Source organism: Alternaria incomplexa (genome assembly GCF_024043165.1).
Source record: "Alternaria incomplexa strain BMP 0042 chromosome Unknown scaffold_22, whole genome shotgun sequence".
In the NCBI taxonomy this organism is placed as follows: domain Eukaryota; kingdom Fungi; phylum Ascomycota; class Dothideomycetes; order Pleosporales; family Pleosporaceae; genus Alternaria; species Alternaria incomplexa.
Window position 1 is genome coordinate 140,807 of NW_026249871.1, and position 20,805 is coordinate 161,611.

Below are 20,805 nucleotides of genomic sequence, written 5' to 3' on the forward strand. Positions count from 1 at the left end.
GGTAAACGGGGATCTCACTGGTTATACGATATACGATACGACAACGGGCGACGGCGATATCTTTGGCATTTACACTTATATACCCATGCAAGATAGAATCAATTTTATTTACATTTCTAGACGGGGCCAGCGGATGATGGTAGGATTGCACGGAGTGTTCAAGTTGTTCTAGCTCGCCGTCCTGGTCGGTGCCTGCCAAACGAACTGGCTGGCAACAAGAACAGCCTGATTATGACATCATCTCACCTGCACTGTCCGCCTGGTAAGGCTACACTTGGAAACAGCGCTCATCTGCCTCACCACGACACCACTAGGCTCCTATCCTCTTCACTTCCAATTCTGTCTGGCCACATAATCTTCGAAGGAGAGCGCATCTTACTTACTCCTCATCTCTTCCTTCCTGGTCGCTTGCCTGCCTTCTGGTGGTATTGTGTAAAGCTGAGCCAATGAGCAATTCACCCGGATCTGAAACCCTCTGTGAGCGCTGCAGTCTTCTCAGCTTTAACGATGCTGCAATTGGGGGCCAGGCAACAACTAACGAAATTCGCGGTGCGCAACTTTGCTTTCCGGAATCGAGAATCGAATTGCGTCCTTCAGATTGGCACCAGAGACAAGATTTCTACCGTACGCCGCCCGATTATCGACTGGTTCGCCTCCAATGGAAGATTGACGATGTTCTGCCTGACATGCCCCGTCTATCTCGTTCTTCTCAGCTCGGCTGTGCATTCTGTCAAGCTTTGCGCAGGTCACTAGAAGAAACATTTGCAAGCGAGGCAAAATACTCTCACATTACAGCTGGTCCACTGAATTTGCAAGCGTATCTTGCGATACTTGATGAACGTGATAGACGTATTGAAGGGATGATGGTAGAAGCAAGTTGCGGGCCCGATGCTATCCAAACTATCTTCCCTATTGAAGCAACATCCGGTGAGCTATGTTGTATAATTGGATCTTAAATTGTATAGACTAACCATGCCCACAGATTGTGCTGCGTGGTTAGGCGTGGAGTGTGCGCGTGATGCGTCATACTTGGACCCCACGAACATACACAAAATGCGAAAGTTGCTCGAGAGGTGCGATACAGAGTGTTCGCACGATACTTCATCTCCATTCGTGCCTACAAGGCTCATAGACGTCGGTCATGACGCGTCTGACATTCCCCGCTTGGTTTTGCCCTCTGACATCCGAAAATTTGAGCAAACAAAATACGCTGCCTTGAGCTACTGCTGGGGTGATGAGAAGGACGCCGAATCACAATCCAAAACCGAGAAAGCATCTCTAGGAGACAGGTATGTAAGTCTGCCTAGCGAACTCATGACAGCGACCACCAACGACGCCATCGCGCTTACGAGAGCAATTGGCCTTCGCTATATATGGATAGATGCTCTTTGTATCGTGCAAGACGATCAAAGTGATTGGCTCCGCGAGTCCTCCCGAATGAATCTAGTATATCGCCACGCATTCGTCACGTTTTGCAGCCTCAATTCGGATTCGTGCCACGAAAGCTTCCTCAATAGAGCTCCGGTTGTAAAAGTCCCCTTCCATTCAATGATACGAAAAGCTATCAAAGGCGCCTTCTTCATTGTGCCTCGGCCGAGAACAGGCATCTATATAGATCGGACAAAGTATACGTGGGATGATGCCTTATCCAAGTGGGGCAAAAGATGCTGGACGTTTCAGGAAGGAGAAATGTCGACTCGACTCCTACTTTTCGGCAGTTTGAGAATGCATTTCTATTGTGCTACAAACCAATGGTCTGAAGACAGAGCTCGCGGAGGCAGGCTTACATTGGGAGTCTCAGACAAAATCACCAGGTTCAACGACAACCTCATATCCGCCAGTGAAGTGTACGAATATTGGGACTTATTGGTTCAAAACTATGGTGATCGCTCGGTAACGTTCGAAAAGGACCGCCTTCCAGCTATAGCAGGACTTGCTCGCATGATAGGTGAGACACTGGACGATCGATATCTTGCCGGGCTCTGGAGGGGTGATCTACTCCGCGGTTTGGCATGGTACAGCAGAAGTGATACGCAATCGCGTGGTCTTGAGGCTCACATACGGAGTATTCGAGAGCGGAATTACGTTGCCCCTTCATGGTCCTGGGCAGCGTCTCCGGGAGTGGCGATTATGAGATACCGTGGCAAATGCCTAGTCGAAGAGTCAGCTATATTGCACGCCACTACCGGAACTGGACTTGGAGATCCATATGGACAGGTTACCGGCGGATTTATTCAAATCTGCGGGAAACTGATTCCAATGCCACGATGGCTACTGACCGACCGGGGGACTGGGTGGTCAAACTCGTGGTCACACTCTATGGAAGACGAATCCAGTTTCATCTGCATCATGACAGACTGGCTCCACAAAGACAAAGAAATTGGAGCCGAGAATCTCGTTCTAATGCTCCTTCACCGCATTGAGCTCAAGGATGACACACAAGCCCCATGGCTGCGAGCTTTGTTACTTCACCCTGCAGATAGACCTCATGATCATTATCGAGTAGGATTGGTACACTCCGAAGGACACGATGCTTACAAGAAGATGAGGGTCTGGTTTGAGGAGAGTCAAGGAGAAGTCATCTACCTTATCTGATATGGAGGCGTTCTACGACTGTGGTACATGTACGTTCTTAGCGTTCGAAACAATATCTGCGTCTATTATTGAGCATATCCCAGAATTGAGATGTCCGATATGTCCCAGCACCGATACACCGACGCGTTTCAGAATCAACCCCATCCACATCCCTCATGCACAACCACCCCACGCCTCCTCCTCTTCTTCCATAACCTTCTTCGACACTGCTCTCCTCTAAACATCCCTGTCCACGACCCTCCCTACATACTGACTCCCACCATAACTATGCATCCTAAGCGCCTCGTCAAAACGAACGCGTTGTCTACGCTGCTGATCAAGTGTGTTGTAGCAACAGCTCTCTTCAGCAATTCCATGCTCCGCGTCGTGAACTGGTAAGATAGTCGAAGGAATATCGCTATCAGGAACGGTGATGCGAATAGCCGGTACGGTCGAAGCCTGTGAATCGATGGCTGCGTGAGTCTTTAGCTTATGCGTAGATGCGTCTTTAAGAACAGAATCCACCGCCGCACCAGCTTCTTTCTTATCCCCAACATCCACACCCTCTTCCACCACCAACTTCCTCCCCACAATCCCCCACCCAATCAAACCCAACTCCCGTACTCCTATCGCCACCTCCCCACTAACTTCGTCTTCACCTTCTCCTTCCTCATGTTCTCATCCATACACCTCCCATTCTCTTCCCCTTCTCTCCGACCCTCGGTCCATACCACCACCACCATATTTGCGGCGCTGGGGATCAGCCATAACACGCGCTTTTGCGATTTGGTGATAGTAGTGGCGTTGGTGATGTGGTTGTTGTGGTTGAAGATAATAGGCGATGAGGGCGAGGATGGATAGTATGAGGGCTGTTGTCACTACGGGTTCGATCATTGGGTTTTGTATGTTGGAGTTTTGGGGTAGAGAAGGATAGCGGGGAGGTAGGAGACTTTAGAGGTTTGTATTGATTAAAGGATGAAGGGATAAGTGAACATGGAAGCGTTCGTGCGGTGATTTGACTGGGATGTCAATATTCTGACGAGGCCTTCGCTGACTGAACACGTGAACATACTGGGGGTCCCAAGAAGCCCATATTCCAAATTCGAATTAGACTCACGACTTGAAATGTACCGTGAAGGTGTATACGGCATCCCATGCTGCAGCTCTTACACAACATGTGAAAAACCCCGAATAGGTCTGCAGCCTACATTAACATGAAAACATGCAAATACGTGACCCAACGTCGATGTAGGCTCCAGACCTATTCAATTCTCTTCTTGTACAAGGTGCTCCCCCTCCTCCGTATCCCTAGCCCACCTCCCCACCCCATCCCCCTTCCACCCAAACACATCCCCTTTCAAACCCCCCTCCACAGCCTCCGTAACCTCATCATTCAACTGTCCCGTATAACAGTCCTTACTCACAATCTCCGTCAACGTCCTACACGCACTCTTCGCACCCCCCATCTTCCCCTGTCTAAAGAACTCAAAATCAGCGATTTGTTTGTATCCCATGCGCCACTCAGACCAGAAATCCGAAGACTGGGCTTTGCGCCGCTTGCTCGCGTCGCTGAGGAGGTCGCTTTCGGGGCCGGGGGCGAGCTGGAAGGTGGCGCTGGTGATGGACGGGATCATGTGCATGCCGCACAGTACAGGTGTGAGACCTGATAGCAGCGGGAAAACTGCAGTGAAGCTAAACGATGTAAAGTGGCGGCAGAATTTCGTTTTCTTGGCAAAGCTGGCAATACGGTAGAGGAGGAGTTCGAGGATGCGGGGCGGCACCATGAGATGGAATTCGTAGGTGCTGTATACGGTTATGGAAGAACCTTCGTTGTAGCCGAGGTGGTGCCAGGGTCTTTGTCGCAGGAGTTGGCAGCTGGAATACCGGGTTTCGCTATTCGAAGTCTTTTCATTTGGAGGCTCTTTCTGGAGAAGCTCGATGTAGTGCATCTTCATCTCGAAAGCCCAGTTGTCGTTGGTGCCCACGGCAGAATCTACCAGTGCGGCCATGGTTTTTGGTGGTGCAGCGACAACGATACGTGTAGGGTCTAGACACGAAAATGTCTTTGTCCAAATATCGGTGACTGAGCTCAGCATGTGGTCGTGAGCGGTGGATACATGCCACAGGTTGTATTCTTGATCTGTATGCACCACCAAGCTCTTGATGTGGCGTTTCAAATCGTTCTGCGTGACAAATTGTGTGAATCTGTCGAAATCCTTTGAAAGATGCGGGATCCACGCAGCTCGCAGTGTCGCCTTGAGGTGTTCGTCTCCATCCTGGATGCGGCATAATTGGATGAGCACGTCGTCCATAGCCGGCTTAAAAGCAGATCCAGAGGTACTCTTGAATTTGCTGCGAAGTTTTGTGTAGATCATGAACTCGTGGTTACTCAACTTGGATAGCTCTCCCTGCATGCTATCAACGAGTCGCGCATCCATTGGTACCCATAGTGCTTCCTTGTCCAGTGCTATACGGGCGTATCGGAAGAGAATTGGAAGCACAACCTTTCTCCACCTCCTTGACACTAGGGAGATGGTCTTCAGGGGTTTAGAATCAGAGTCCGTTAATTGCGAAGACGGCTCGTGGTGGAATTTGGTGATCGATGGGGCTTGGTCTGCGAGATGCAACGCGATTTGAGCCAACAACTCGTTTGGCAGCGACTGCATGATAGTGTATGAATAGCTATTTGTATAAATGGCGACCGCGAGGTTTGTGGTTGGCGAGACTTGAGTGAAGCGTGAAGCATAGAGTTGAGGTAGGATCGGTGGAACGATCAAAGGTCCGAACTTGTGGGCCTCCGGGTACGTCATCCCGCCTATGATTAGCACCCAGCAACGGCTACCTAGGTATCGCGACTATTCGCGGCCGCTTCTACAACACGACGATCGTGTGTTCTCAAATTTACATCGTCATCTCAAATCCGAAAAAAGTCCAGCCTCGAAAGGGTGACCTCCGCTTACCAGGCGTCTCTCAGAAAGGCGCAAACAAGGTTTAACACCGTATTCGAACAGAGTCCACAACAGTACAACTTGATATCGAGCAATCCAGGTCTCTACAGATAAGGATATGCTGTCTGAATACGACTTCCGCTTCTTTATACTCATCCATCTTTCAGGTCTACAGTCTTCCTAATGACATCACACTCAAGTAGAGGGATGAGAAACCACCGTTACCGAATATCCATCCCCAATATACACAATCATGGTCGCCCTCGCGAAAGGGACTCCTCAGGATAGCGCGCGCGAGACAGAGAAAAAGGATGAGACCTCCACCACCTCCCCTCCGCCTCCCCCACCCACCCAACGTCATCCCGTCTTTGGTCAGCACCCGCACTGGAGATCGCACCCAACCGTTGCCGCTTGATAGAGCTTCTACAAATTTGTAGCGCATATCCAAAGTCTTCACAAACAGATATTGACTATTTGTACATAATCCCATCCTAGAATCCCGCCCTAACAGCCCCATCCAACCACGCAACCCCCGCCATAACCCCATCCACAACCCTCACCCTTTTCCCCTCTTCCTCCCCCAATTCCTCAACACAAGCCTCACGAACCATCTCATCCATCCCCGCCATACCCGCGCAACCCAGACAAATCGCACCCACTTTCCCCTTACCCAACAACCTCTTAACAGCGTCCTTCATCCTCTTCCTCACCTCCTCCGCCGGCGCATCATGCAGATCCGTCGCATTGAGCCCCGTTGTTTCCACCCCAGCAAACCGTTTCCCCGCATCTGAGCCCGTGCCCAAAAAGGCGATTGTAGCATCCGTGAGGATAGTCTCCCAGACTTTACCCGTGCTTACTATGCCGAATTTCTCGTCGGGGTGGATAGCTTGCAGAGAAGCACCAACACTAGCTTCGAAGATACCCGTAACAGGTTTCCTCGTATCTCTTATGGCGGGCTCTACTTTGAGGAGAGGAACGAGCGGGTGTTGGCTGTAGCAAGCGACGAGGAAGGCATCGTGGCGGGCGAGTTGTTCGCGGAGAGCGGGGAGGCAGTGCTTGACTGATTCCGCAGCATCGTCTTCGTTATTGATGCTTTTGGGGCCGGAGGGCGCGGTGAAGTACTCGTGAGCTGTCTGCTAGCTGTGGTTAGTTGTTGGGTGGGTGTGGTGAGTGGTGCTGAGTAACGTCTTTGAACTGCAGGGCGTCGACGAGCGGCTTCAGGCCGTTGGTCATTTGCTCCGTGGAGTTTGGGTTGATGATGAGGATGGACCGCATCTTGCTATATCGTGGGTTGGTACCGTTCTGATATTCACCCATTGGCTTTGCTTGTAGCTGTGTGCCTGCGCCGTTGCCCCGCCATGAGGTTTGACATTGTGGCGCGTGATGGATTTGGGATGTGGAGCTGCGACAAGGATGTGGGCTCTGACGTCATGTTCCAGATTGTCTTGTTTGTTGTGTACACAGCCCTGGAGGACGAATGATTGCGTGCGACGAGTGTGGAAGTGCAGTGAAGAATAGACATGTTGTATTAGGCTACTGAGGGTATTGTGAAGCATGAAACTGCGTCGCAGATGTATGCCCATGGTATCGCCTAACTTCTCCTTGAATTACGCGCCGCCATGCGTATTCAATCGCACCAACGCCGTCGCAAGAGGAAATCATCGAAATGTGGGATATGAAAGCTAGCAAAGTCAGGACTAGACATCGCAGAATGTCGTGCAAAAAGCTTACAGGTCGTGAATCGTCGTCAAGGGTCGGCGACTAGCTTAGCGGAAGCAGCTGAAGCGTCCGCAAGAGAAGCGGAAGGGAGCGCGGCGGACGCCGTGACGGTCAGCGACAACACCACCACCTGGTATCTTGTCAGCAACTGGTGCCTGTGTCCGGAACAGACGGCTCCAAAGCGGGCCACTTACCGGCGTGCTTGCCGCCAAAGCCCTTATGCCACATGAGACCCATGGTTGCTTGTTTGTTGGTTGGTAAAGGTACAAGTTTAGGTTTGGAAGTTGGCGAATCGCTCTGTTTGTGGAGAGTTCTTGTTGTGGTGTAGCTGGAAGGTGATCGCAGCGCGTGTGTTATATAGGAGGTGTGTGGGAGGCTGGAGGGAGATTCAGGGCAAGAACAGGGTCGGTGAAGCGGTAGCTGCTGCGTCATAGGCTGGCAGCCAAGGGCTTGGGAGATGCAGCACAGCCACCGCTAAAGGCGATCATCGTGGAGATTGCAGCGAGCGCACACAGTACAGCCTCGATGTCTTCGTAGACCTGTGCGCGCTTGATTGGCCGCGTCTAGATTTCTTGAAGATTGCCCATAGTGCACTCAAAGTGGTGCGCCACAACACCGTATCTTAGAAGGGCCGAACTGGTGTTTCGTGGCACTCTCATGACGACGTTCGCGGCTGTGAACAGCTAGCATTGGAATTCGGGCGCCTTTAGCTTGTCAGCTGCGACTCGATTTGCACGCGTACAAACCGGCTAGCCATCTGCAAACACATTCACCGCACATTTCGTCCCAGATAGGCATTAAGCGGAGACATGTGACAGCGGCAACTGAGCGCTTATTGAATTTTGCGTGCAAGGTTGTAGCTTGCTTGACCAAGGCCATAGATCATAGCCCGCTCCCAGCCAGATTCCAGAAATGATTTCTATTGTACAGATGTCGTGATCCAAATAACATGAAATAGCCACCGCCGCCGCTGAGCCTGCTACCGGCTCAAAGCTGACGACGTACGCTCATCTCGCAGAATTTTATCTTCCGCCCATGCCGCCTTGTTGTGCCATGGCGGCGTTTTGTTCCTGGAAGCGGTCGCCTAATCGCTGGGAGCCCTTCATGTGCTTGTCGACGCATCGCATAACGCAGCTCTCTTCGCGCGAGGTGAGCGACTTGCTCTCGAAGCCGTTGACGCAGTGGTCGAAGCATTGCTGGACGAGGTTGGAGTACATCTGGATTGGTCAGTATTGTTATCGTGCAGCATAGAATCTGGATGGCGTACGTTCATGAATTCCTTCATCTGCTTCTTCTCCATGCGCGACTGCAGCTCGCGCTGCTCAGATGCTGTGAGTCTACATGCGATTAGTTATTGTGATACCAATTGGGGCAAGTACATACGACTCCATGATGCCTGGTCGTGTGTGGTGGCAGGATTATTGTTTACGGAAGGGTGGCTCGACGCGGAAATTTGGTATGACGTCGGGTGGTTGTCTGGATGCTGTGCTGACGAGCCTGCACCCAAAAGTGTAGACGCGAGCTAGGCCACCGGGCGGCCCGTCCACGCTCTCCAGTCACCGAACCACGGGAAGCAGACGTGGAGACTTCATGGCAGCCGCATTCAGCGGGTCAATTCTGGGACAGATCTGGGAAGGCACTTGGGACAGAATGTGGCAATGGATGCGTCGTCTCTCATGTCCCGTCGCACCAATATTGTGTGGCTCCCGCTGCATGGCCGTACCAGTACCTGACCTGTACCTTTCCCGCCAAGACGGTCGTTATTATTGGAACCGACTCCAGCATAGCACAATAATAACACAATAACATCGCCTCTTAATACCAGCTGCATCCGCTACCCGTATTGATCGCCGCTGTATTTTGCCGTCGAGGGGCATCAAGCCTCGCGTTTGTGTCTGTCAGTCAGGCGACGCCGTGCCGTCTTCCTTGGATGCTCACAATTGGCCCGCAGCCACACATCACGGCCGCTAACCTGCTGCTCTTGGTCAGTCGAGCAGCGGGCTGCCACTCGACTGCCTCGCCCCGACTGCGATCATTGCCCTCTCCAGACGCCGACCCTGCAGGCCCAAGTCGCCTCGAGCCACAGTTTCAGGCGCGCCTCGATATTGCGCCCGACCAGGCCGCTGAACCCTCCGACGACATCCTGCAGCTGTACCTGTACCCCTAACCGCCCGTCGCGTCCTAGACCCAGTCTCGCGCCAACAGCTCTCTCGCTCTGCTCTCCACCAAGGAAGACGTCAATATTGCGGGATCTGCCTACAGGAACGCCGTCACGACCCCGCTGACATCTTGCGCACGCTCGCTACCTCGCTTCCTCGACTCGCTACCCTCCGACGTCACATAGCGGCCCCCAGACAGCTGCCGCCTGCCTACTTCGGGCCCACCTGTACCTGGACACCACGACAGACGCTGCGCTCAACGACCGCCATATTACACCCTTGGAGCTGCGACGCTCTCCACACCACCGCCTGCCATGGCTCCCGCAGGCACCCACACCAACCCCAATACGCCGCGCGTGCGCAATGGCGAGCCCCAGCCCGCCCCGTTAGCGACACCAGAACCTGCTTCGTCGCGTCGAGACTTGACATCGTGGTGGAGGCAGTTCAGCAAGCGCCCCGCGAAAAAGGAGGACGAGAAAGGTACGACAACACTGCCAGCATTTTCACATGTCGAGTCCGCGAGTTCAGCCTCGTTGGCGGCTGAAGCCCAGCAATGCGCTGCGACTGTGCCTGCAGCTCCCCGCCTCTTCTTGTCGCGAACAATCACTGACTGTTGTGGCCGCACGTAGAACCCGCCCTCCCTGGCATCTTTGGTGTACCCCTCATACAAAGCATACCCTATGCCAACGTCGCTATTTCGCTATTCAACGAGCACGGCGAAAGCTACATCTATGGTTACGTCCCAATAGTCGTCGCCAAATGCGGTGTCTTTCTGAAGGAAAAGGGTCAGTGAAGCTAATCCCATCACCCATCAGCTGTTAACAGCGCACAGCAACCGACGTAGAAGGCATCTTCCGATTAGCAGGCTCCGAGAAGCGCATCAAGGAACTCCGGACGGCCTTTGACACCCCACCCCGCTATGGAAAAGGTCTGGATTGGTCCGGCTATACTGTACATGACGCCGCCAATATTCTGCGCCGCTACTTCAACAATCTCCCGGAGCCTATAATACCGCTGCAACATTATGACCCGTTCCGGAATCCGCTCAAAGGCCATCAGGCTGAGGCAGTAGGCGCCAGTGAAGGACAGCAGCCCTCGGTCGGAGGCTTCGATCCCGATGCGGCTGTGCGCATATATCAACATCAGATTAAGGCGTTGCCGTCTTTGAACCGACAATTGCTGCTGTACATCCTAGACTTGCTTGCAGTCTTTGCCGCCAAGGCTGATGTGAACAAGATGACAACCTCCAATCTGGCTGCCATCTTCCAACCCGGACTGCTCTCACATCCGCAGCACGATATGTCTCCACAAGATTATCGTCTGAGCCAGGACGTGCTCATCTTTCTCATCGACAACCAGGATCACTTCTTAATTGGCATGGAAGGCACAGCTGTCGATGAAGGTACCGTTAAGCACATTGAAAGCGGGCCTTCTACCCCACAGGCAAGGACACCCACCACACCCCGTAATAGTTCTGGCATTGGGCGATCGGCTTCGACCACTTCGAGCGCTGGTGCAGAAAGCCTTCGCATGTATGGCGGCGTCCGCAGGAATGTATCCACGTCTTCGAAGCGTTCACGACACTCGCCCGCTGTTCCCAGCCCAATCGCACCATCATTTGTTTCGACCACGACATCTGGAGTGCATCGAAGCAACACGCTGCCCTCAAAGCGCTCCCCGGGGCTTGGGAGTCCCCGCTTCCCTGCTGCAAAGCAAATCGGCCCTGAAGAGACTAAGAGCCCTCTCTCGTCTCCCATGCCTCCAGATGTTGCTGATGTTCCTGAGAATGTTGCCCCACAGCAGGAGATGGAGTTACCTATACGAACGAAGGAAGCCCCACAGGCGGTCGCACCCGCAGCGGAGCAAATACCAGCCACACAGCCTGCCGATCAGGAACTGCCACCGCCACAACGTGCGCAGACCATGCCACCGAACAAGATCGAGATGCCGGTCCCATACCAACCTTTCCCCCAACACGGAATGGCTATGCAACCGGCAGAGCCTTCACAAAATAGACCGGCGGTTACACCTGCCACCCACAACATGCCAGGCGGGTTCCCTCTGCCGTCTCCGGGCGTCATCCCACCGAGTCAGCCCACTACTCCGAACGTCGTCGCCCAGTCGGCCCAGAACCTGTTACCTCCAAGGTCCACTACTCCAGGACCACGTAGTCCTCAGCGTAGTCCTCATCACACGCCAACGCGTGAGCGGTCAGAGTTCTTGGAAGGGCCTGTTGACTCAGGTCCGTCAATTGAGATGACTCCTGCTGTTCGTACATTTACACAAATTCTAGCCAAGGTTGCGGCATCCCCTCCGAACGATTCCAAGGAAGCGAAAGACGGACGGAAACCGAACAAGCTGCAGAAGAAGAGATTGCCGAACAGTATCAGCCAGAGTACGCATAGCTCCACGCACTCTCTTGGTGGTAGCGATTCAGGGTTTGGTGGTCAATTTTCTCACGGACCTCCTTCGCCACTGCAGCCACCCTCGCTTCCCTTTGCCCATGGTCAGTCGCACGCAAACAGCTCTAGAGAGGTTTTGCAAGACACAGGCTCCTCGCGGGCCTCCGGGAACACACTCAAACCTAGCATGTCGCCTTCTGCTAGTTTCAGATCTCATTCAACAGCAACAGAATACTCGGAGAACGAGCAACTGGAAGAACAACCAAGAGAGGAGAAGCGCAGTTTTTGGAAAGGCCACAGGCGAGGAGAAAGTAAGGCAACGCCGACAGCAAGTCAGACAGATCTCCACGGTTCAGTACCTGGCGCCGATAAGAGTATGAGCTCGTTCGCCAGCAGTTCTGGATGGACAGGAGGAGGGCGCCGAAGTGGGCAGTACGAGTCGAATCACGGCTCGGAAACGTCGATGCTATTCGGCAGCAGTCCCCCTGATCACGACAAATCCGACAAGAAAGGTGCATTCGACTGGTTCCACAAGCGCAGACAGGATCACAAAGAACGTTTAGATAGGAGAGAAAGAGCCAAGAGCCCACCGGGCAGCTCGAGTCATCTCCCTTCTCCACAGAACATGATGAATCCACAAGAATCCTTCGCCGTTCGTGGACGAGCACCGGATGTGCCACCACCAGTGGAAGAGCCCCAACCTAAAGCAGACAAATCCAGCGACGTCACGCCTACCGGGATGAGTCCAACACCCCCGAACGTACCTACGCCGGGAAGCCCGAAGCCCAGGATGAGTCCTGCCATGGCTCTGCGGACAGATCTCCCAGCTGCACTGACTGAACCCCGATCAGTTGCGCGATCTCCGGACAGGAACTCCAAGTCACCAGTCACTACAACGCCTCCTGTGCAGCCATTCGCCAAAGCACCATCACCTTTAAATGTCGACAGTACGCAGCAGGTAGAAGCTGGCGCAGCGACCCAGCCCGGGGCCTCAGCAACTACCTCGGAACCTGTTCAGCCAGTGTCAACACCTTCGGGGCCTCTTCACTCTTCCTCCAACTCGACTACTACTGTCACGCCTCAGACGGTGAACCGGGAGACAAACTCTGATGCACCGTCATCTGATGGTCAGTCGTCACCTTCGTTCGTCCCAAGAGGCGAGCCAGCGCCTTAGAGAGACCGCGACCACCGCTGTCGACCTCAATGACGTACGAAGGCATGGGTTCGGAAGGATATGGAGGGATTCAGGGTGTTCATAGATTGAGCTTGATGGGTAGAAATGTGCACAGCACCCTTGACAGTCCGTTATGGGCGAAGAAAAAAGTGTGTAGGTGGCATGGGAGATTTTGCATACGGCATATTTGCCATGAAACGATGAAGCGTGCTAGCGAGCATTCTCTGAGCGTTGCGATGATGCATAGCGTTGTGGCACATATCAATGATAATTCATTCTCATTCTTCATGATTCACTGTGTACTTGTGCCAAAGCTTCAAAGCATTTGAAATGTCGTAAAACGAGGGAACAGCAATTCTGATCAATGTCGAGATTATTCGAAATTGATCAATGAAACCGTACATGTACACATCAGCTGAAGAGCACAGTAGGTGTATTGCAAAATACCCCACACGTTGATTAGTACAGTAGAAAAAGCAACGTTACATGTTGAGTATTGACGCCGTCCAACGACCGCGCTGCCGTCGCTGCCGAAGTCCGCATCAATCCCTCAACATAAGCACAAATAGCTATAGCGTCGTGGCGACATGAACATAGACTTATAGCGCGATATGCCGAAATGTCTAGATGGTGCGTCTGCGTCGTTGCATATCCAGTATCCCCACCAGTGAGATGCATCTAGGCCACTGCAAATCGAGTCTTGCAGTGCGCGTTTTGATGTTGCTGATCTACTAGTCTCGAATTGCAATGCGCAGCAGTCATCAGTCTTCTCTCAAGTTCGGCGCTAGCCCCGTCCTGCGTCCCAATCATGCCCTGTCTCTGAGTAAAAATAGATCACGCCTGCTGGCAGCGGAGCGGAGTTGCAGATGTGTGAGATACGCGTTTGTTAGTGGATAGTGGAGTGGATAGCAAAGGTAAAGGTGTGTGAGATACGAGAGAAAAGCGAGAACAAATTGTCTCGTCTGCTTTGAACACGAGGAGATGATGATGGTTGGGAAAAGCAAATCTCAATGCCACAGGTAATACTTCTGGACCAAGAATTGGTAGTTGGAAGATTGCGATGACGATGCCATCGCAATGCACACATGGCAGCGACTACCAACACGTCGAGTGCTCCGTGGAAGCCTCAGCACGGTTTCAACATGCGAACAGAGCGACTCCGGCGAGCGAATTGGGACGTCCACCCCGATTATAGCTTGTCCGCCGTCCCCCGGTGGCTCGGTCCATGCATGACGTTCTGGCGTTCTGGCTTCCAACAAGCGAGCCCTGGAGGTCGCTGGTACTGGTGCGGAAAAGGCTCCAGGCTCCTACCGTTTCTGCAGTTGCAGGGGGTGTTGCATATACCGACCCCGAGGTTTACGCGCCAACTTTTTTTGGTTCGTGTTTCAAGGCCGAGGTTTCAATGGCACAATCGTCTGAAATCTGATCGGTTGCGTTGCGATAGGAAGGGCTGGTGTGAAGAAGTTTGGAACTCGGTGTGCGCGAACATTTACTAGAACTAGATGCACTCCAATAGTTCCAGCTGTCAGTTCAGTGGAGAGCACTGGAGCATGATCTTCAGCGGAAAATCGGGATGCTGAAGCTTGGCTTGTTTAGGGCGTGGTCAAGAGGCGAAAGTGACGATGGGATCCATGACAAACAGCGGGTCCAAACCTCGTGTTTCTGTCAAGTAAGACGCACCTAGCGCACCTGTATCAGCAACGCCTTACCCAAAGATGCTTGGTGCTCAACTCGTACAGTAACCGTATCGCCTTCTGCCTTAAGGACTGATCTGCCGTTTCTCCTCATCACTATCACACGCTTCCAACGCCTTTTTACCGACTTTACGGTCTACGACTCCGCTTGTTTCGACTGACTCTTGGGAAGACCACACTCGTTGTTGAGATCACCCCGAACGACCAAACGAATAATTACGCTCGCTTTCTTTTCCTCGTCGGCAAAAAGAAACGGGAACGTTGAACATTAGAAGTCTACAGGCTATCGATTCTCGGGCTGTGGCGTCAGACACCTGCAACCCAGCCACTCGGAAGCGACAGATTCTGTGTAAGCCTGCTCTCCAGTCCGCGACGTCTTCGCAATCACATCAGCCCATTGCGCTTTTGACTTCTTTTCTTGTACACAATTTACGGCCTTGATTCCAGTCATGACGACCTGCTAACACGCTTGTCGCAGTTTCTGTTCTTCTTCGCTGAGAATCCACCTTCGCTTTCGTTCCGCACGCCGATTCCACCACGATGCGTTCCTTCTGCCAGCTGGCCGTTTTGGCCCTGCCATTGTTCAGCACTGCCGTTGCTGCTTCGCCAAACAAGCGAGACGACCACCCAAAGACCATCTATGCGACTGCACAGGAAGCCTTCCAGGACTTGTTGAACGCGCTGCCAGAGGAATCTCTACAAGCAGCACTAAGCGGACTGAAGGACTTCAAGAATGGTGTCTTCGAGTCGCACCACCGCGGCGTCGAACATGTCCACGAGAACAACCCAGCGCTCGCTACAAAGCTCATTGTCGACGCTGTCAACGACCTGAAGAAGAGGCAGGCGCCGGGCAATGGCACGGCTTCCGCCACTGAAGCTTCAACCCCACAACAGACAACCGAAGACGCGCCTTCATCACAGGCGAGCGAAGCCCCTCCACCAGCAGTCGAGACCACCGTAACGCAGGTCCAGACGCAACAAGGCACCACCGTCACCCAAGTACAGACCCAAACACAGCAGCAGACTCAACAAACTCAACAAACTCAACAAACCGAGCAGCCCCAACAATCGCAGCAACCTTCGGACGACGCACCCCCCTCCACCGTCACCAACACGCAACAACAAACCACAACCCAACAAGCCACCACCACCGTCCGCCAAACCACCACCCAACGCCCCGCCATCATCCCCGTCGAAGCCACCATAACCGAAGACGGCACAACCGTCGTCCGCACCACGCGCGTCCTCTCCGAAGTAACCGCCTCCGTCCCCGTAACCCTCGTCCGCACAAACTCCCAAGGCAGCACCGTCACCCAAACCGAGAACCGCCCCGCCGTAATCCGCACAACCACCGATTCCGCAGGCCGCACAACGGTTACCACGTCTGCGGCTGACTACGCGCCTACCGCCGGTGAGGTACAGACTGCGACGGATGAGGCGGGAAGCACGTTTTTGACTACGTATACGCCTGGTGGTGGGCTCGTTAGCAGCATCAAGTTGATTACGACGACGGATGCGGAGGGGAGGCCGAGCACGATGACGAGTTATACGTTTGTGGACCCCATTCAGGCGACGCAGGCGAGTGGAGGTGATGGTGGGGATTCGACAGAGCAGCCCAGTGTGCAGACGGGTGCTGCGGGCGTGAATGGCGTGCCGTTTGCTGGCGCTGTGGGCTTGGGCGCTATGGCTTTGTTCTTTTAGATTAAGTCAAGTGAGCAAGTCGTATGGCCTTTTTCCTTCTTATCAGCATGAGGATTAGGATGGAGACAGGAAAAGAAGATGAAGATGGAAAAGAGGGTATATATAACGAGAAACACGACTGCTTTGCATTTTCAGGCTTTTTTACTACTTTATTTGTACATTAGCGACGTCGCTCCTTTTTCGTTGGCATTGGTTTTTTCAGATACCCGATACACGCTCCTTTACGATTTATATATACGGTGGATGGGTTTGAGTTCGAGTTTGTAGTGGAAAGGGAGGTTGAATGTGCATATACGGTGTTGGTGTTCGGTGGGATGGGCGACTGGGTAATATCTTGGTGTACATACACGGAGCGGATTATTGCTCTTTACTATCCTTCGGTATATATAATACGACGATACAGTTTCTAGGAAGATATGATTGGTGTGGATGCTGGGAGTGATGCAACGTACATGAAGCGGCATATTTGACAGGTATAGCAGAGTGTCCACGGCGTGAGATGTCCGAATCGGAAGTGCTGGAATGCATATGTTTATAGATTCTGATCTGGAATAGCTACAGAAAGAGAAGATATCGAGGGGTATTGATGTTAAATCAAACGCCAAGTGTGCCATGCTCAATCGCCCCATCCTACGTTTTCTCCCGTCCGTCCAGCTCTACGCTAGAGATCCAGGATAACATGTCCAAAGACCATATCCTCCAATCACCTTATATATGATACAAACTCACCAACCATCTCCAATCGAATCCCAGCCCGCCTGCCTCAACGCGCCTTTGTAGCAATAAAATACTCGACGCTCTCCCCCGCCCAACTAACGCTATTCGTCCCACTCTCAAACCTCTCCTCATCAAAAAGCCCAGCAATACTCTGTTCATTCCTTACCCCCTGCTTAGCGCCCCCGCCAAAACTCTCCAAACTAACGACTTTACAGCCCTGTTTCAAATCGAGAAACTTCTGCAACAGCAGATTATTCAGCGTCTCGCCAAACACCTTGTTGTTGACCAGCACAACGTCAGCACGGCGGAGAACAGCGTCAATCTCAGGGCTTTCGAGGAAATCGCCTTCGATGAGCTCGATGCGGGGGAGGGCTATGTTCCACAGCTTCGCCCGCGCTTTGAGTTCAGAGGCTTGTTCTGTGCCGAGGGAGGCGGCGAGCTTCATCTTTTCGATGCCCCAGCTTTCGGCGCCGGTTTGGAGGGCGGACTGCAGGACGACGTTGCCGACGCCGGAGCCGAGGTCGACAAAGGTGTGGGTGGAGTTTAGGCCGGTTTGGGCGAAGATTTTGTGGACGAAGGGAGTCAAGAGTTCGCCGTAGGTTGTTTCTTTGCCTTCGACTTTGCGGAGGCGGTGGGCATGCGGGGAGACGATGCGGTTATAGCTTTGGGCGGTGATGCGTTTGACGAGGCTGAGGGGGATGGCGTGCATGTCGTCGAGGATGCGGGGTATCGTGCCGTTGGCGTATTGGTCTTTGATGAGCTTGTTGAACTTGGCGAGTTCTTGCTTGAAGAGTTCCGGGTCGTCTTTGGTTACGGCGCGCTTGAGGAGACGGACGGTGCCTTCGGCGTCGGAGGAGAGCTCGTTGGCGAGATCGGGCGGGAGGTAGTGCTGGATGATTTCCTCTATGCTGAAGTAGATGTCTTCCAGTGGATTGTACTCCTCGTCCACCTCTTTCCTGGCTACTGCCTCGAACTTTTCGGGACGTGACAGGCTGGGGTATTGGAGTTCAACGGTGAACTTCTTCTCGCTACCGGGGAATGCGGACTTGTAGGCTTTCGCGCCATCATCTTTCGTCATCTCGAAGCCGTGCTTCAGAGTGCTCTTCCCCGACACGGCCTTTTTCTTTCTGAATGCAGCGTTTTCTTGCGCCATCTTCATCATATCCGACGCGCCATTTGATGTGCCGTTGGCAGTTCCATTCGATGTGCCGTTGACACCCTTCGGTTTCGCCTTGGCATCAGGCTCTACTATTCGTATACGTCGCTTCAAGTCCGGCTCGAGTGCGCGGTTCAGACTCATCGGCTCAGTGCTACTACTCGCTGGCCGCGTCTTCCGTCGCTTGACGCCCAGCCGACTGGTATCCTCATCCTCGCTCGACTCGTCGCTGCTCGCCCATTGCGGCGTGTCGGTGCCTTTACGCTTGTTGGTCTCGACACGCGACACGGAAACCGACTTGCGCGCGGGTTCCCGCGAGACTGTTTGCGAGCGCGGCGTGGACTGGTATCGGTTCGTTGGCGGGCCGGATGCGCTGTAGCTGCGTGTGCCGTTGCCGGGTCTCGCGTGCGGCGATGGTGAGGGGTTCGCTGTGGGGGCGGTCGCCTTCTTGACGAGGACGGTTCTCGTTTTGATCTTGGGTTTTCCGGGGACGAACATGACGGCAGCGCCAAGTTAAAGTTTGTAGGTGAAAGCAGGGTTGTATGCAGAAGAAAAAACGGGTATGAAACGCGGCGGGCCGGTGCAGATGTGAAGGAGCGTGTGGCCAAGGGCAGCCGCGAGTGAAAAGAGAAGGACGTCGAAGGGAAGGCAGCAGGCCGGTCAGCCAATACGGAAGGAGTCGCACGCGCAATGGACGAGATACGTGACCCAGCGACGCCCCAAGCCTGTACGCCACTGCACGTCTTACCGGGATCGTCTCGCCTATCCGTCTTGGCACCTGTCCCTGCTTCTGTCTACCGACCTCACCACGCCAAGTGTCACCAAAAGGCCCTTCTATCAGACCTCGTCAATCTCTGGATAGTCAATTAGATGGACAGCTTGAATGACTGCGATGTTTCACTCAAATCCCGCCTTGGCACAGCACACGCCGCCATTCATTCAACGGGTTGTTCGGCACATCTGACTCTAGGCAATCAATACCGCCAGCTTATATACTAAAGTCGTATTACACGACTCTCCTGTCTACCTACCACATTGAAATCTTCTGTATGAAGAACATCACTCATTAACAGCACAGTCTTCAATATGTAGAACACCAACCAGCCAGCCAGGCCTCCTGTCTCCATGCCAGCCCTTCACAGCAGTCCCATGGATAAGGTAAAAGTTCATTCTCACCGCAACCATTCTACCCCCTCATCTATTGCGCCATTGCTCATTGTTTTGACATTCCCTCGTTACCTTGCTATTGTTATCCGCCGTTCTTGAACAAAAGTCGATCAGCGGAAAAAGCAGCTCCTCCTCTAATGCGTACAGTCACCAGTGAGCTCGTGGTCTGCGGTAACAACCCAAGCATCCCAGAAGTCAGCCGAGGAGCCTTGACAGAAAGCCGTTTAGACCATGCATTCGACCCCGGAGACACCATTCCAACGGGTACCTTCACGTTGGGTTTACTGGCCGATGCATCGATCGCGCTCCGAAGAGAAGGCAGTGCACTAGAGATAGTGGACGAAGATGAGTGCTCAGACTTTATGGGTTCTACTCCCCGAGCACGACGCCACGCACTGGACGAAAGCACCGAATCATCCGTCAAAGCCTTCCTCGTGCCCCAGACAGACGTCCGCATCCCCCACGGCCCAGCCAACCAACCCCCAACCGATAAACTCCTCAAAACGGTTCCCACATCCCTCCGCAACCGCGCTAAATCGCTTCACGAACCTCACCCCCTGCCCTTCCGCTGGACCCTGCCACCAAATGCGCGCTTCCGCATCGGCGATCCGGAAGCCTTCGCTGCTTTGCAGGTCAAGAATATAGAATGGTATGTAACTACCGGCTTACTAGTCGAAGACTTCACGGGTCTACGCTGGAATGCGGGAAGCTACACGTATCTTCTGTATTGGCATGTAGAAGGCATGCCTATGCCCGACGGAAGTGCGGATGCGGGTAGGAAGTGGTTGAGTATCAATCCAGGTTTCATGCGCGATTGGCAGAAGGAGAAGTGGGAGAGGGAGTTTGGGGATGAGGTTCTAGTTGTGGAAGATGAGCCTGCGACGCCGATTGTTGAGCGAGAAGATTTGGGGGTGATTGAAGTGGATACTCCGGTTGGGAAGGTGGGTAATCGGCCGCCTACGCCGAGTCGAGAGAGGTGTCTTCTACCGGGATCGAAAAGCGCGTTGAGGAGTAGCTGTCAGAGTAGGCCGGTCTCTCCTTCGCCGTCACTTGTGTCTGATACTGGATCTGAGTCGCCGAGGAGAGGGAAAAAGGTAAGATTGCTAAGGGAGAAGCGGAAGAGGCTTGTGATGTGGGAAGTCGACGACGACGACGATGTCCCGGTAGCAGAGGAAGGTAAGTTTGTTGAGACGACGGTGGATGAGGTGGACACTCTGAGTGATAACGAGGGGAGAACGGCGAGGAATTGGGGGTGAGATGAGGGAGGGGGGATGGGTGGTCTGGTTTCTTTTACCAAAACCGTTATATTACCTAAAGTTGCTCGAAACTGCACATACGACCATAGGATCATGAAAATTAGGCTTCCCGTCCGCTCAGCCATATACAAGCATGAT

At 53.2% G+C, this 20,805-nt stretch overlaps 7 protein-coding genes across 7 annotated transcripts; 3 read left to right on the top strand and 4 right to left on the bottom strand.

Annotated features, from left to right (window-relative positions):
* Positions 1-3,839: 3,839 nt before the first annotated feature.
* J4E90_010444 (uncharacterized protein) lies at positions 3,840-5,384 on the bottom strand (the record flags this gene model as incomplete). The annotated part of the gene is made up of 2 exons (XM_051439956.1): positions 3,840-5,256; positions 5,380-5,384. 2 exons carry the CDS (start codon positions 5,382-5,384, stop codon positions 3,840-3,842), a joined length of 1,422 nt encoding a protein of 473 aa, XP_051286178.1.
* A 629-nt stretch (positions 5,385-6,013) lies between these two features.
* On the bottom strand, positions 6,014-6,839 carry J4E90_010445 (uncharacterized protein; the record flags this gene model as incomplete). Its single annotated transcript, XM_051439957.1, has 2 exons — positions 6,014-6,658; positions 6,708-6,839. The coding sequence occupies 2 exons, from the start codon at positions 6,837-6,839 to the stop codon at positions 6,014-6,016; spliced, it is 777 nt and encodes a 258-aa protein (XP_051286179.1).
* A 1,424-nt stretch (positions 6,840-8,263) lies between these two features.
* On the bottom strand, positions 8,264-8,632 carry TIM9 (protein transporter tim9; the record flags this gene model as incomplete). The annotated part of the gene is made up of 3 exons (XM_051439958.1): positions 8,264-8,458; positions 8,509-8,578; positions 8,625-8,632. The coding sequence occupies 3 exons, from the start codon at positions 8,630-8,632 to the stop codon at positions 8,264-8,266; spliced, it is 273 nt and encodes a 90-aa protein (XP_051286180.1).
* Positions 8,633-9,714: 1,082 nt separating this feature from the next.
* J4E90_010447 (uncharacterized protein) lies at positions 9,715-12,976 on the top strand (the record flags this gene model as incomplete). Its single annotated transcript, XM_051439959.1, has 3 exons — positions 9,715-9,880; positions 10,030-10,185; positions 10,233-12,976. 3 exons carry the CDS (start codon positions 9,715-9,717, stop codon positions 12,974-12,976), a joined length of 3,066 nt encoding a protein of 1,021 aa, XP_051286181.1.
* A 2,234-nt stretch (positions 12,977-15,210) lies between these two features.
* On the top strand, positions 15,211-16,371 carry J4E90_010448 (uncharacterized protein; the record flags this gene model as incomplete). The annotated part of the gene is made up of 1 exon (XM_051439960.1): positions 15,211-16,371. One exon carries the CDS (start codon positions 15,211-15,213, stop codon positions 16,369-16,371), a length of 1,161 nt encoding a protein of 386 aa, XP_051286182.1.
* A 763-nt stretch (positions 16,372-17,134) lies between these two features.
* J4E90_010449 (uncharacterized protein) lies at positions 17,135-18,742 on the bottom strand (the record flags this gene model as incomplete). Its single annotated transcript, XM_051439961.1, has 1 exon — positions 17,135-18,742. The coding sequence occupies one exon, from the start codon at positions 18,740-18,742 to the stop codon at positions 17,135-17,137; it is 1,608 nt and encodes a 535-aa protein (XP_051286183.1).
* Positions 18,743-19,548: 806 nt separating this feature from the next.
* On the top strand, positions 19,549-20,667 carry J4E90_010450 (uncharacterized protein; the record flags this gene model as incomplete). Its single annotated transcript, XM_051439962.1, has 1 exon — positions 19,549-20,667. The coding sequence occupies one exon, from the start codon at positions 19,549-19,551 to the stop codon at positions 20,665-20,667; it is 1,119 nt and encodes a 372-aa protein (XP_051286184.1).
* Between the last annotated feature and the right edge of the window lie 138 nt (positions 20,668-20,805).